The sequence below is a fragment of the Colossoma macropomum genome, unplaced genomic scaffold (assembly GCF_904425465.1).
Source record: "Colossoma macropomum unplaced genomic scaffold, Colossoma_macropomum, whole genome shotgun sequence".
Classification (NCBI taxonomy): domain Eukaryota; kingdom Metazoa; phylum Chordata; class Actinopteri; order Characiformes; family Serrasalmidae; genus Colossoma; species Colossoma macropomum.
Genome location: NW_023494795.1, coordinates 35,194,179 through 35,208,709, shown reverse-complemented (window position 1 = coordinate 35,208,709; position 14,531 = coordinate 35,194,179). Strand labels below are relative to the sequence as shown.

At 40.2% G+C, this 14,531-nt stretch overlaps 1 protein-coding gene across 1 annotated transcript in view; it reads left to right on the top strand.

The window, feature by feature from the left end:
- The window catches only part of adgb (androglobin), a 70,441-nt gene extending 57,288 nt beyond the window's left edge, over positions 1-13,153 (top strand). The window contains exons 28-36 of the mRNA XM_036582304.1: positions 490-656; positions 952-1,100; positions 1,293-1,404; positions 8,326-8,465; positions 8,995-9,150; positions 9,838-9,928; positions 10,044-10,143; positions 11,925-12,108; positions 12,416-13,153. Coding sequence (XP_036438197.1) covers positions 490-656; positions 952-1,100; positions 1,293-1,404; positions 8,326-8,465; positions 8,995-9,150; positions 9,838-9,928; positions 10,044-10,143; positions 11,925-12,108; positions 12,416-12,607 — 1,291 coding nt within the window. The 3' untranslated portion in view covers positions 12,608-13,153. The remainder of the gene's footprint in view (positions 1-489; positions 657-951; positions 1,101-1,292; positions 1,405-8,325; positions 8,466-8,994; positions 9,151-9,837; positions 9,929-10,043; positions 10,144-11,924; positions 12,109-12,415) is intronic.
- Positions 13,154-14,531: the final 1,378 nt, after the last annotated feature.

The following is a 14,531-nucleotide window of genomic DNA, read 5'->3' as shown; positions in this document are numbered from 1 at the left end:
ACTCTTGATAAAGGAATTATACAATACTGTGCAAAAGTCAGAAACTACCCTTCATTTATTTAATGTCCTGTCAAAAGATGAAGTCAGGAAAAAATGATTACACTGAAGCCTTAACGATTAAATATAATATAAAAATTTAGTTTGTTTCTTTATTACGACTTCCATTCTTTTCAGGACACCTGCTTACAGTTTTTAAAGGTCCCATATCTAATCTCTTCAGAATTATCTTCTGAACAATGAATAACTTGTACGTAATGGCCTGTTTGACTGGAAATTAAATACATGAAGAGTAGTCTCTGACTTTTGCACAGTACTGTATACTTTATGTGTTGCTTGTGTTAATGATTAACACATCAGTACAGGTTCCATATGGAATGTTTGTTCTATATTGTTAGCATTTTTCAATAAATTTAAGATTGGAAAATTGATTTTGAAAACCCGGTGCTGGTTCTGTGTAAAGGGCTGCTTACCCAGTTCTCTCTCTGTCAGGCACACAGTGAACGTGTCAGGTGATTGTATAGCCACAGTGCAGTTCCAGACATCAAAAGCGGATGTCCATATTAAACTTAGCATCCTGGACCACGAGAAAGAGGTGGCAAGCAAACGGGGCAAAGGTCATGTCATCATCCCCGTCTACTGCTTTTCAGCAAGCAATGGTCAGTTAAACACACACACACACACACACACACACACACACACACACACACAAAAAGAGTTACACATTCATGAAATTGTAAAACTTAAAGCAAAAGCAAACTTATAGCACTTGTTGTACACACATTTGCCGTTGTATGGTTTGTGGCACTCGCCGGCTCTCTCTGTTTTTAAAACTTCGCTTGACATCCTATTCAAACAGACAATCACTCTCTTAGTTTCTTATCTACTGTCCAATGCTAGCAGCTCTTGTGTGTATTTATAGAGTGTTTATTTGTGTATGCGTGCGTGTTGCAGACTCTTCCGGCAGTGCCGATGAGCGTGCGGGGGCGCAGTGGTCTCAGGACGGCCCTGACGGGGGTCAGAGAGAAGGAGGAGCAGAAGGAAAGGCGGTGGGGAATGAGGACTGTCCGCCCCCTGCCTCTGAGCAGTTTCCTGCCGAACCGGTATCCATCAATACAGACAAACTCTTGTTCATCACTGTCACTGATACTGTGCCCTGCGTGTGTCTGTCTGTCTCAGAGAAGGAACGTGGTGTCTGGGTTTTTTCGTTTTTATGTGACAACATATACATGGTTGTTTTTTATAGCCCGGTCTCATTATATGTGTCTGTTTGTGTTTTTGTGGTTTTGTTTCAGGGTCACAAGTACATTGTTCAGGCTGAGGTGCTTCACAAGAGCTGGCCTCTGGATGACTCACTGTCAGGCTTTATCCAGACCCTGAGATATATGGAGCAAAATGAGATGAGAGGCAAGTACAATGGTCACATGCTCCCTGTTCCTAACATAAAGGACTGTCAACCAATCAACCAATCTGGCCTCCCTTAGCCCTAAATAATTTCTCTGTTCATCCAGTCCTACATGCACATCCGGTCTGTGTGTATTTATTTTTTTCCCCTGTGTTTACAATATTAGAAGAGTCCACACAATATTTAATTCGAAAAATCATTACATAGGGAAGATCATGCAATGTAGAAAGTGCAATAATAAATACATAAATACATAACATTATAATTGACAGAAGGGGAGCTACGTGTAATGCAAATTAAGTAAGGAAGCTACCGTCTTAATTTAAATGAAGTTTCATCTTCCCTTTGGCTCTCAATTGCCTAGTCATATTTTATAACTATTGGCTGTCATTTGTAATCAGATTGTTTCCTGGTCTAACTGGAGATGGAACAGCATGGACCTCTATGAAATTAAAGTTATCGAGTGCTGCGGTTAAGCTAATCAGATCAGATCTAGTCAACAATGATCAGAACATATTGTGGTGGGATAATGTTGTAAATACTGTAATGCCATTTCATTCAGTGCTTTTGACTGATTTGATTGAGCTTCAATGAAATGGTTTATTACATTGAACATTGTTGTGCATTGATGCACAAAGTAAAAAATAATGTATTGTTTACAGTGCCATGTTCCAAAGTCCCTCATTGTGGAAGGCTCACCAATTAGGTACACTTGTTTTGTCAAGGATCCACATGAAACACACAACTTTAGGGTATAAATATGAAAAATCATCCACACCCTCAAGTCTGTGCAAAGAATAGATTTCTACACAGATTTGAGTGTGCGGATGCTTTTTTACATTTATGTATTATATATTATTAAGTCTGATACCAGATGAGCTGTGTTTTTCTTCCTTCATTTTTAAAATTTACGTTATGAAAAGGTACAAATATACCTATGTTAATAATACTCAGAAGTGGACCACTGCTCCACTGCCAGCTACTACGACATGAGTCACTGGTGATATAAGTCTGCAATACTCAGCATGCGCTTAGGATCTATCATCTGGACGGTGTCCTTCCAGTCTGCCTGTGTGTGTCCAGGAAGACCCAAGTCACATATGACGAAGATCCATTGACACTGATGGAGAGAAGAGATATAGAAGAGATGGATAGAGAGATGTGGGAAGAGGTTTCTAAGGATCCTGAAGAGTCCAGTAAACATGGAAGTAGAAGTGAGATGAGACAACAGGTCCTAAAAGACCAATCCACTGTCACAGTATTGCTGCATATTGGTGTTGATAGAGAGCTACCAGTTCCACAGGAGTTATTGAGACCATGTTGCCCAACACAGAGAAGCTGGGACACAGATCTTCTTGGTGGGCTTTGCAGCAGGACTGGGATCAAAGCTGCCAGCTGGGCAGTGATGCCGGATGTCCATAATATATCCAGAGTTAATGGCAAAGAGTTCCCATTTGCCCAAGTCTCATTGTTTGGAGAAGACCACAGCTGGATGGATCCCAGGGCTGTTGTAATAGCATCTCCACTTCCACTGAAAGTGACCAGCACCCAGCACATTTTTTCAGTCTTTTTGACTTCAGGGCTTTCTAAGTTACATTGTAATTCATTGATATGTTTTTAATGGAAATTCGTCTTTTTGCTGCCTCACAATGACTAGTCTGGGATGAGCACAGCACTGGCAGCAGAGTTAGCAAAGACAGTAGAGGTTTAGTGTCTGTGGAGATAAAGATGAGATGGAACCAAAGATAAGGCTCCGTACATGCAGGGGGTCTGCCTTCTATCACCCTGTGAATCCTGGAAATGTGTGGGGAATGGCTCTATGTGAAGATGGATGGGTATTGTATGTTCCTAAACCCTTCCTGAGCCTGATGGGCTTTTGTCCAGGGCTTCAAGGAGGAGGAGTGGCTGGCAAGGGCTCACAGGTGTAGATCAGTCAAACTGCTTGCTGTGCTGAGTGAATCTTTCCTGAAACATCTGTGTGATGATTACCTGAATACAATGGAACTGGGTGTGAAATGGATTTGAAATGGTCACTAGGTTTGTTTACTTTATTCTGCCTTCCTGCCAGCAAGTAGAGATAGGGATAGGGAGTCATGTTTGTAGGTCAGATTGGTTTGCACTACTTTTTGCACTACTTTTTGCTACCCTTGCTGGAATGCAGTGATTAGTGTCTGCTCTTTCTAACCACTACTGATAGCCAGGGTGTGAAGGACAATCTTCTCCAGACCCTGCTCTCCATGGGATGGTCTAACATGAGCATGAACAGTATTGTGAAGTGGTTGTCGAACTAGTTCTTCTCACCTTGCTGCTCCCAGGTGGCAGTTGATGACCCCAGCCGTCTCTTGACTGTCATAGAATGACGCTATAAATGAAATCTTAGAGGTTAATTGCTGTGTTCTGGGCTACATATAGGCTATACTGCAAGAGGAATGTGAGCTCTCAAGGACATGTCATTCTTATTAGGGAGCACAGGCTCATCTTCCCTGAAGGAGAAGAGTTGGTGGTACTAGGAAAGATCAGTTGCTGGTTTAGTAGCTAAGTTGTTCATTGGTGAGTTGTGGGATCTGTTATTTATGAATCTGATGTTTCTGGCTTACAGTATTCTCTTCTAGCTGCTTGTGAAGCTAAGGTTCTCTCAGCTATATCCATAATGTCTGACTTTAATATAACGACACAACGCACATAAAACAAACAAAGAAACAGGAACTTTGACAACCTGACTTGAACATTCAGAATTCAAATCTGCACCTGCAAACAAGACACAATGAACAAGCCAAACCTGGAAGCACTGTGCATGGAACAGGTGTTAGTTACCTCGAGAGATGGAGCACTGGGGACATATCATTTGATATTGGTGTATAAAAGAACTAACTTTGTAAGATGTGTTTTTTATGGTTTATGCTTCTGACTTATTGCCTGAGTTTGTTTATGAATTTGTTGATTCTGCCTTTAATGTGTGATTATATGTGTGGCTGTTTTTCCTCCTTTTTTAATGTTGTTTCATATGATTTCAGGCATCTGCCCAGGGACAACAGATGAAAGTGAGCCTTTCGGCTAAATCTGGCATGTTCATAGTTATGTTTATTAATGTGCGCCATCCCCACTAAATAAACACAATAAAGTAAAGTAAAATTGTCAGGCCTCATCTGGCCTCTTCTGATTTGAATCTGGGTTCATGTTTTCTCATTAGAGCTAAAGGAGGCAGAAGAGAAGCATGGCGTATCCCGCTCGCCTCTTTGATTAGCCACCAGCTTGCCATCAAAATGATAATGAAACCCAAATAAATTCAGCTGGAAATGTGATTTTGCCACATCCCGAGGCGGTGGGATAAGGAATAATCGCTTGCTAGCTTTGGGTCAGCTTAGTTGAGATGAGTTGAAACTAGGGGAGCCACAAACGCGGTTTGTTTTGGCTGAGTAGTCAGTCAGGGAAAATATAACTGAAATGGAAAAGGGAAGAATTGTGGGGAGAATGTTTTTTGTGTTTGTGTGTTGGCCTACTACTTGTAAGTGGCGTGTGGAGTGAAATGGATAAAACGTTTTAGGTTTGCATGACTGCCTGAGTAATATCATATGAGTAATATCATTAGAATTTCTTTGTCTTTCTAAACCCACGCTCATCAGTGTGCTGCCTTTACATCATGCAGAAAAGCGAACGTATATGGTACGTATCATTATCGTGCCTTATGCATTGACATTGACAGCACAGTTACATTATTTAGAATTGACTCGTGATGTAGTACTTACAAATATGAACAAAAAAATAATCAATATTAATGCTTAAATCAATATTAATGCTAGGTAAAGTCAACCGTTCTGATGCAAATTGCACCTGATGTTATTATAAATGACATTGCCTTTGTTTGGGTAGATATGAGTAGATTTAAATAAAAGACATTGCCATTGGTTGGGCAGAACAAGTCGCAATCATGGTGAAGGAGCTTCCTAAAGAACAAATGTTGTTAAACAACACTCAACTGGAAAAAGCTACAAGGCCATAGCAAAGCCCTTAAACATTCCTGTTCATGCAACTGGTTCTGTAGTACGCAAGTGGAAAGTTAATGGAACCACAAGTAATTGTCCACCAAGCTTGCCATGCAGACTAATAATAAGGTCAGAGAGAAACCACCAGTCACTTAAAAGAGTTGCAGGATGACCTGAAAACAGCAGAAGCAACAGTTACACAAAGAGCAATAAGCAATGAACTGCACCGCAGTCATCTTCCTTCCAGCACCCCACATAAAACTCTTCTGCTAAAAAGAGGCACTCTGTAGCAATAATTCATAATAATGTTCTGAGAAAGAAGGGTCACGTGTATGATCCCAAGAACAACATGCCCACAGTCAAGTATGGAGATGAGATCATTATGATATAGGGCTGCTTCGCTGTACACAGTACTGGGGCAATAAATGTCATCAAAAGAAACATGAATGGGGGCAATGTACTGGGGCATATTAGAGAATTTAATCTCATCAGCCAAGAAACTGAATCTGGGGAGAAGGTGGATGTTTCAAAAAGACAACAATCCCAAACAAACAGCCAAAATAACTTAAGACTGGTTTGTAAAAAAGAATGTGAATGTGATTCTGACTTGAATATCATTGAAATCATTGCATTGATCATTGTAAGTCCATCAGAGGGACCCTTGTAACCCTGGAGAAGGGGGCGGCAACTAAAATGTTAAGAAGAGCCATTCTGAAAAGGTTCAACAAGCCTTTGCCGCAGCATTTCATGTACTGAAGTAATGTTTCACCATCTTGGCTGTAAATATGTTTCAGTATGTGCTGATGTCCTAGTATAGGCTAAAAATATAATATAAATGAAAACGCAGACTTGGCTGTAATATAAGCTTTAGCTCAGCTATAGATGCTTTTCTCGCATCTTCCGCAGGAAAATGTCTCTTAACGTTCGACTTTTTACGAAGCTGAAGTCAGCTTCTCATTCACCAGCGTCCTATTCAAATTTTCCCATTCCACCTCAAATGGTGCCTGAGGCGCTAGAATGTAGCTAACTAGCTATGTAGCTAACTGTTGCACCATTTAAGGTGGAATGTGAAAATTAGAGCAAGAAGCCGCTGAGCGAGAAGCTTCGTGACTTTTTAGTGTTTGACAGCTTCTCGTTGCAGATTAAACGTATCAGGAAACAAACTGGAGCGCTTATAAATGCACATAAGTCCATTAGTCTCTAAATTATCAATGTTCATCTTAAATTATTCTCTTTTTCATTATTTCATTAGCTGCTAGCTAGGCAAGATTGTCGTCTGTGCCGCTGTGTGACCAGCAGTCTGCGTGCCAACCTTCAGGGTTAAAGGGTCAATAAGCAGTTATACATACAACTCCAGCGTTTAAGACCATGCATTGTTAAAACTGTGTTAGAACAGTGTGTTAGAACAATCACCAGGGTTTTATTTTACTGCAAAGGAGGATTAACAGATCTGCCTGTTGCCGACCCCTGGCCTAGAGGAATGGTCCAAAATTGAACTACCATGCTGCAAAAAGCTAATTACCTATTAGCTGTAATTTTTTGTTCATATTTGTAAGTACAAAAGCAAAAGATTGTGTACATTTGAAGCGGATTTATACACTGGAAGTATATGAAACAACAAAAACAAGTGTCTGAATAATGTTTCCTTTACTGTGTGAGTGTGTGTGTACAGAACAATCAGTGCCTGTAGTGCTTTGAAGACACATGGAGCATGTATGTCTTTCCTGCTGCACGTGCCTCTTGTTTCATTTCCCAGGAAGCCTGTGGAAATGGGTCAATGGGAAGTCAAATGAAGTTGGCTCTTGGCCTCTGGTGCCCTGGGAAGTATTTCTGGAGGAGAAAGAATTGAATTAACCCAGTTAAAGTGTGTCCCAGTGGAAGAGGAGCAGCCTTACATGGCCCCATACACACTTACCACGCACCAATCAATATATCCACACGGGAGGCAGCCTGAGCCCAGCTGAGCACAGCTTAGCCCAATCTAGCCAAGCCTGGACTGACCTGGGCTAGCACACCAAACTCCCCCTGCTTTAACTTCCCTCTCTAGTGCTTTTATGAACTTTATTACCGTACATTTGTCCATTATATAGATGGCTATGGGTCTTTATAATGCTTTTTCTTTTTTTCTTTGTTAATTCCACAGTAGTTGGTGGAAAATGGTTTTAAACACTTTCACTTATGTATTTTCTTCTTGTCAAGCGTCACAATCTATTCACACAATGACATCTGATTATTTTCTATCCTGGTCACACGTATAGCAATTTCTTTTCTAAATAAACTGGCCAAACTTGTTACATTCACAGTTTATGCTATGTAACAATACCAACCCTTATAATGGTAAGCAGTTACAAATGAATTATCCCCTAATTGGTGAATAATTAGCTGTGAATAAGAAGTCAGCATTTTAAAGTGTCCATTTGAAACTTTTAGTGCCAGACCGTGGTAGTGTATTCTCAGATGATGGTCATGTTCGTGTGGTGGATTGCTACTGACACATAGCTGTCAGGACGGAGGATCAGAGCTTGTCACCAAATCAATCCTTACGGACTCCATATGAACTTGTCAACCTGTCCAGCAGGACGATGGGTGTCAGCGGTGTTATTTATAGGAAGGCCAAAGAGAAAAAAATGGTCAGAGATTTTGAGTTTGCATTAATGTGGATGAAAGTACGTTCCGAATAGAGCAACACTGCCATCTAGCCTGCTTTTTGTCCACATAGAATTACACAGGATCAGCAGAAATGCAAGTGAGGAAAAGATTTTCTTCAACAGATGGCACCATTTTGTTATAAAACCACTACAACAACATTATTAAATGACGAAATTCAGAGGATTTTTGTACTTGTAGGTGCATCTTGAATGTTATATGTTATTAATACATTTTTGATAGATTTTTCTACTGGTGCGTTGATCAACTGTCTGGTATGTTTAATGTGTGCAGTGGGCGGAGAAAAGCCAGAGGATCTCGCCGCACCTACCAGCAGCGAGGCACAGAAATTAGCCACGCCCAAAACCACCCGCAAGACCAAAGAGAAGGAGAAAGACAAATCGACCTCCAAGCCAGGCTCCAGGATGGAACAAGTCAGTGTGTCTGTTTTTTGTTTGTTTGTTTTTGTGTGTCTGTGCAAATGTTATAGAGAGGCCTCATATTGCTTCTTATTGACTCACTCCCATGAGCAAAATGAGACATTTCTTCCTCATGTTAATTTCTTCTTTGGCTACATATGGAGTTGCTCAGAGAAGTGTGATCCATCTCTTAGATATTTCTCTCCAGAAGGAATTGTGTTGGGTGGCATTAAATAGGATTTAATATATGAATTTTATTTTTAACAGACTGTGTGATTATAGAGTATCTTTAGACTATGAGTCAGACTGCTCATCTGATATTATGACTCAGTGCATTATAATAAAAAGAACCGAAGATCCAGGATAAGATTTTCTATCTCTGCTGCGTGTGCATGTATGTGAGAGTGTGCACGTTTGTTAATTAAAATTTGTTTGTGCATATACTGTATGTGTTTGTGTATGCCTGTGGCGGTGTGCCCACGTGTGGGAGGGTTAATGTATGGATGCACAATGTGTGCGTGTGCCTGTGGCTGTGTCTATGTAGAATCTGGACGTGAGTAAGCCTCACTGGATTCTCCGTGTGGTCACTGAGTTTTCGGATATGGAGGGGATCAAGGTGAGAAAGGACACAGAGAGACTGGACCAAATCAGAGCCATCAAACTAGCCTGGGAGGCTGCTGAGCCAGGAAGAGCAGTTAAGGTCTGACATCACCCTTTTGGCTGAAAGCTTCAAAGTAGCCAATACACATTTGGTTCGCTTCTTTAATTTTGCACTGGAGCTACAATGGAGCTCTAATCTGTTACTGAAGGCCTTAAAGTAGCCAATACACGTTTGGTTCGCTTCTTTAATTTTGCACTGGAGCTACAATGGAGCTCTAATCTGTTACTAAATTTCATGCATACAAGACTAATGTCTAGCTAATAAGTAGGGGTGTAACAATGCATCGTGACATCATGATATCTTAATGCAAAATTGTGACAAAGTGCATTGTGGAGAATGGACGTTCCGTCAATTATGTCGTCTATTCCAATCTCATTGTTTGAACACCAAAGTTTCCAAACTACTAGCTAGGGCTGAAAGATGATCATTTTTAGGTTGAAATCGTAATTTGAAAGTGTGTGATCTTTAAATCACAAGAAATGACTTCTTCCCGCTCCAGTATCATTAGAAAGTTGTGCGACAACATGATTTTTGTTCAAAATATTGTTAGAATTCCGAATCATGAACCCACTATTGTGCATTGAATTGAATCACACATCTTGTATTATTGTTCCATTGTGAATCTTGAACACTGTGCATGTGCATACACATCCACACACACACAAGCATAGGTAAGATTTGTGTGCAGAACTATCTGTCCCTGGCCTGTTGTTAATTCTTATGCAGGCTCTTCAGTCCCGCCTCCAGTTCATTAACAAACATCTGAGGACACTTGGAGATGCAGCGGAAGGAGCCGAGACCATTACTGCCGAGACAGGTTACACACCCACACTAGCTAAAAACACATCATGACATAATAATTGAAGAAGTTGAAACTGCATTTGCCCTCAGTGTTGAGTGTGTGTTACTGTGCAAGTTTGTTTTCTCTATAGGTGTTCAGTCTCAGTCCCCTTCCACTCCCTCCAGCTATGAAGACAGTGTAACTGCTCACCAGAAATACAATTATGTCATGGACTACACACCTTTCATCAGGTACAATGCTACAGTGCTACTGTGATATGAATTTCCACGGTAAAAAATTGCTGCACTGACAGAACAGATCAAATTACCTGCGCAGCACTAGAGTGATGCAATTAGATAGGCGGGAATGTAGTTTTAGAACCAAAAAGCGCTTCCCTGCACTGGGCTTGAAGAGTGGAGAGCAAATAACTTAATAACTTAATCATTCAGTTATACGGCTGATATCATAACACACCTGCAAAGCTCAAAAACTACTTCATCCTGAACTATTAGCATCTAAAAATACTTTAAATGTGATGATTATTCCACTGTGTGTAAAATGTGTGAAGCAGTATTGGCTACTGTCACAAAAAAAACTTGCATCACCATAAGAACCTTTATAAAGGAATGGTTCGCTGGAAAATCAAATTTACACAATTTTCCACTTACCCCAGATGTAGTCGATCAGCAGAGACATGTTTGGAGTCCATATTTTGCTTATTTAGTTTAGAACTGGAGCGATGAGGCTAACATTGCTAACAAACACTAGAACTCAATAGTCACCTAAATAGGCCAAATAATTTCTGTAAAAATACATCACCAAAACGTCTTTCAACCCACTCTGCATCCGGGTGTTCATTAAGGTCGCACAGACTTGTCGTTGTGGTTCAGGACACAGTATGACTTACAGTGAATGAAGAAAATTGCGGGCAGCCAATTTAAGACAACACAATCTGTATTCACAAACAGTATTTTTGACAATGACCATCATAATATGGAACAATCTGATCCAAATTCAGTCCTACTTTGGGAACATCGGCCCTGGTGTTGCCCGAAATGGTTGTCTGAAGCAGAAGTTTTGTTTATTTTTATAGCTCACAGTAAGTCATACTGTCACATCAACAAGCCTATGCGACTTTAAAAGACTTGAATGCCCGGTTTTAGAGAGATGTGGTTTGAGAGAAGTGTTAGGATTGTATTTTTACAGAAATTATTTGTGCTATTTGGGTGATGATTGAGCTCTAGTGTTTGTTAGCAACATTAGTCTCATGGTTTCAGTTTTAAACAAAAGAAACAAAATGTGGACTCCAAACTTGTCTTGTCTGATCGACTACATCTAGGGTGAGTGGAAAGTGTGAATCAGATTTTTTACCAAACTATTTCTTGAAAGAATAAAGCATGCTGCTTGTTTTTGTAGGCCTATATAGAAAATAAAAAGAAATGTATTTATTCATTTTTGACGCCTTTATAGAAAAACCTGTTCAAGGAATACTGGCTGTTTGTAATTTTTGCTGTTTACTTAAGGAGAGGTTGATCAGATTTCTGTTTATACAGCAAAAAAAGTCTACTTGTGGCACATCCAGTCAGACACTATGACACACTGTTATGATAATAATTTATTGCTTTTCATTTTGCCATTGTGATATGCAACAGCTTTATCAAATGTCACATATTATGATTCTTATCATGCAGCCCCAACACACACACACACACACGTGCATACACACAATCACCTGTATCTTTGCGTTGCTATCGTACTGCTTTGCAGTCAAATCACCAGCATTGCTTCAAAGTTAGTTGAATTTAAATTGAACAAATTGGAAATAACTTTAATACTTGGTTTGACTTGCTTGAAACTTTCAGTGAGCTTTCTCTTTGTTTTGTTCTGATGATGGTGCTAATGAGTGTTCTATGGTTCTGATATCTCTGTGTCAAGTGCAGAGCAGAACGAAGTGAAAGCTTGCACCCTTGACAATGGTGAAACCAGGGTATAATAAGTTTACTATGTACCTCTCTTTTAATGCCGTGTGTAGGAGGACTGGCAAGCAGGTTCGTCTGAAGGATGCACTGATAGAAGAGGAACAGAGAAAGGAACGTTCTGAGAGGATCCAGAGCTTCCGCCTGCTCCGAGACACAGTGCTGGAACACCGCAAACAGGAGCTGATCTCCCGCAGGGAGCTGAAGAGGAGACAGCTGGAGACTTACGATGGCCTACAGGTCAGTGTGTTCAAGCCAGCCATAGCTATGATATTAATGTGCTCATTATTGATCAGCAAGTCTACTTACATAATGAATTACATTTATGTCTTTTAATACTTGCAATGACAAATGTGACATTCATTGAAAGTGATTAGAATCAGCATTTTCGACAGAATTTCTCTGCTTGTTTCAATGACCTATGAGGTGTGTCAAGGTGTATATGCCATAGGGGACCTAGAAGGGTTAAAACCAGGGTTAATCTTTAGTCAGCAAGTTATACAGATATTGTTCTTTGTTTAAAAACTCCTACTACTGACTGTAATAGGTGGCTCTAGCTGAGCAGAGGCAGAAGATCCTGCAGGCTCGAGAGGCATTCCGCTCCCGCCTCCTAGAGGAGGAGTCTCGGAAGAGAAAGGCAGAGTTAGCCCTGGAGACAGCCCGACAGGATGAACTGGAGAAAAGCCAACCCCGGCAAACCCCAGCAACAGCACGCAAGAGTGGAGGCAAGAAGAAGTGAACTGATTGGCTAGAACCTTGCAGCAATTAAATTAGTCATCTATGACAATGTGGTAGGATGTGGTAGATACACTAATTTAGTGCATCAATTAAATTAAAATCAAAACATTTGTTTATAAAAAGCTTTCTTTACCATGTTTGGCTTACAAACTCTGCGTGAATTGAAATTAGTTGGCTAGTTCTACCAGCATATTCAATGCATTAGGTTTTAAGGAGAACCTTTGGGTTTAAATTTCAGTGGCACATTTTCTAAGCACAGAATAATCTTAGGATTTTGAGAGATATTTGCTGGAGAATTTGTCTATGTTGCAAAGTGCTTAGATTTTAGAATATTGTCAAATTGGAGGTATTAAAATTTGGTGAAATGGGGTTTAGGGACAAATATCCAGTATTTAATGTGGAGATACATAAACAGTAATCCTTTAGTCTAGGTTACTTAATGTATTGGGTTTACCATTGCATTTGAACATCTGTAACAGAAAAAAACCTGTACTGTTATCTGATTTTCTTGTTGGAAGTGTGAAAAGTGTCATTAAATACTTTATAAAACGCATAAAAAGTCTGAAATCTTAACATTTAGATAACCTAGAACTACACTTAATCCAGACTTAGCCCTGTGAGCATCCTATAACTGTCAGGTCAACTGCTCAATGTGATAATTTCTAGGCTGTGATTATAGTGTTGGATAGATTTGCGTGGGTCGTCCAGATCAGCAGTGACTCAGCGGCTGATCGATGTGCTCTGCCCAGTGGAAACGACAAGGGAGGCTCCGGTGGCCCAGCCTCATCGCTCTGACTTTCAGGGAAATCTTGCCTTTGTCGCATTTGACAGCTAGATCAAGGTCAGTGTATCAGGCAAGCTGAGTGAGACAGCAAGTACTGACTCTTAATTGAAATCAATAAAAGCTAAAGACCTTCAGTTTAGACAAAAGAAAGGTGGATTTCCTGTCTTAGAATATTACCAGTGAAAACACAGGAGGCTCAGTAGACACAGAGGCAGGCATTTGTCCCTTCCACCATCCATATCAATAAATTCTATATGTGAACAACTTAAAAAAGACATGGAAATGAACAGAAAGTAGACATTTACATAACCTTCCTTGCCAAGCTTGCACATACCGCCCCCAACTTCCGATCAAGCAAAGAATAAAACCTGCCACATTTATGAGGCTGTAACAGGAGAGCTCTAACAATAGCTACCCTGAAACTTGTCATCTAATCATTAGGATCAGTTGAGCTGAGTGCCTCTCAGCACCTGCACTTTAGTTCAACTTTACTTCACAATCTGCCACAAGTAGAAACAGAAATTGCACATTTAGCACCTGTGTTGTCGCATGTTTGAGTAAACAGTCCTTTTGTGAACAAATAACTGTTCAACACATGTCCAAACAGAGAGAATCTCATACCTACCCAGTCAAGACAAAGTGTTTTCTCGCTTGGTGCCACATATAACCACTTCCAATGGTGCCACCTGCTGGTGCTTCTTGTAAGCACAGAGCTCATGAAGCTTGAACATCTCTCCAACAAGTAGATTCAAATCTCCATGACTTGTGCTTATTATTTGAATATACTCTGAGTCTCTGTGTTTGTCTGTCTGAATCTGTCTTGTGTTGTCTGGAGCAAAAAGGGTTTTGCCTCAAATTACATTGCAATCACTGTGCTTTAGGCGACCTATAAATAGTCTAGATGTCTTATTTGTTTTCTTCTTTTTATGGCAGAATGATGCATTTATTTGTTTTTCTTTTGTTTGAGTTTTTTTTGAGTGAAAAAAAATTGTGAGAAATCTCATTTTCATCCTAGTGTACAGTATTTCTCAGGCTCCAATTACAACAGGCCCATAAGCGGTAGAAGTTCTCAGGTTACCTCTGCTTTTTGAAAGCTAGCTTTGTTTCTCAGAAGCCCATTTTCATGAATTTGTTTTTTTCC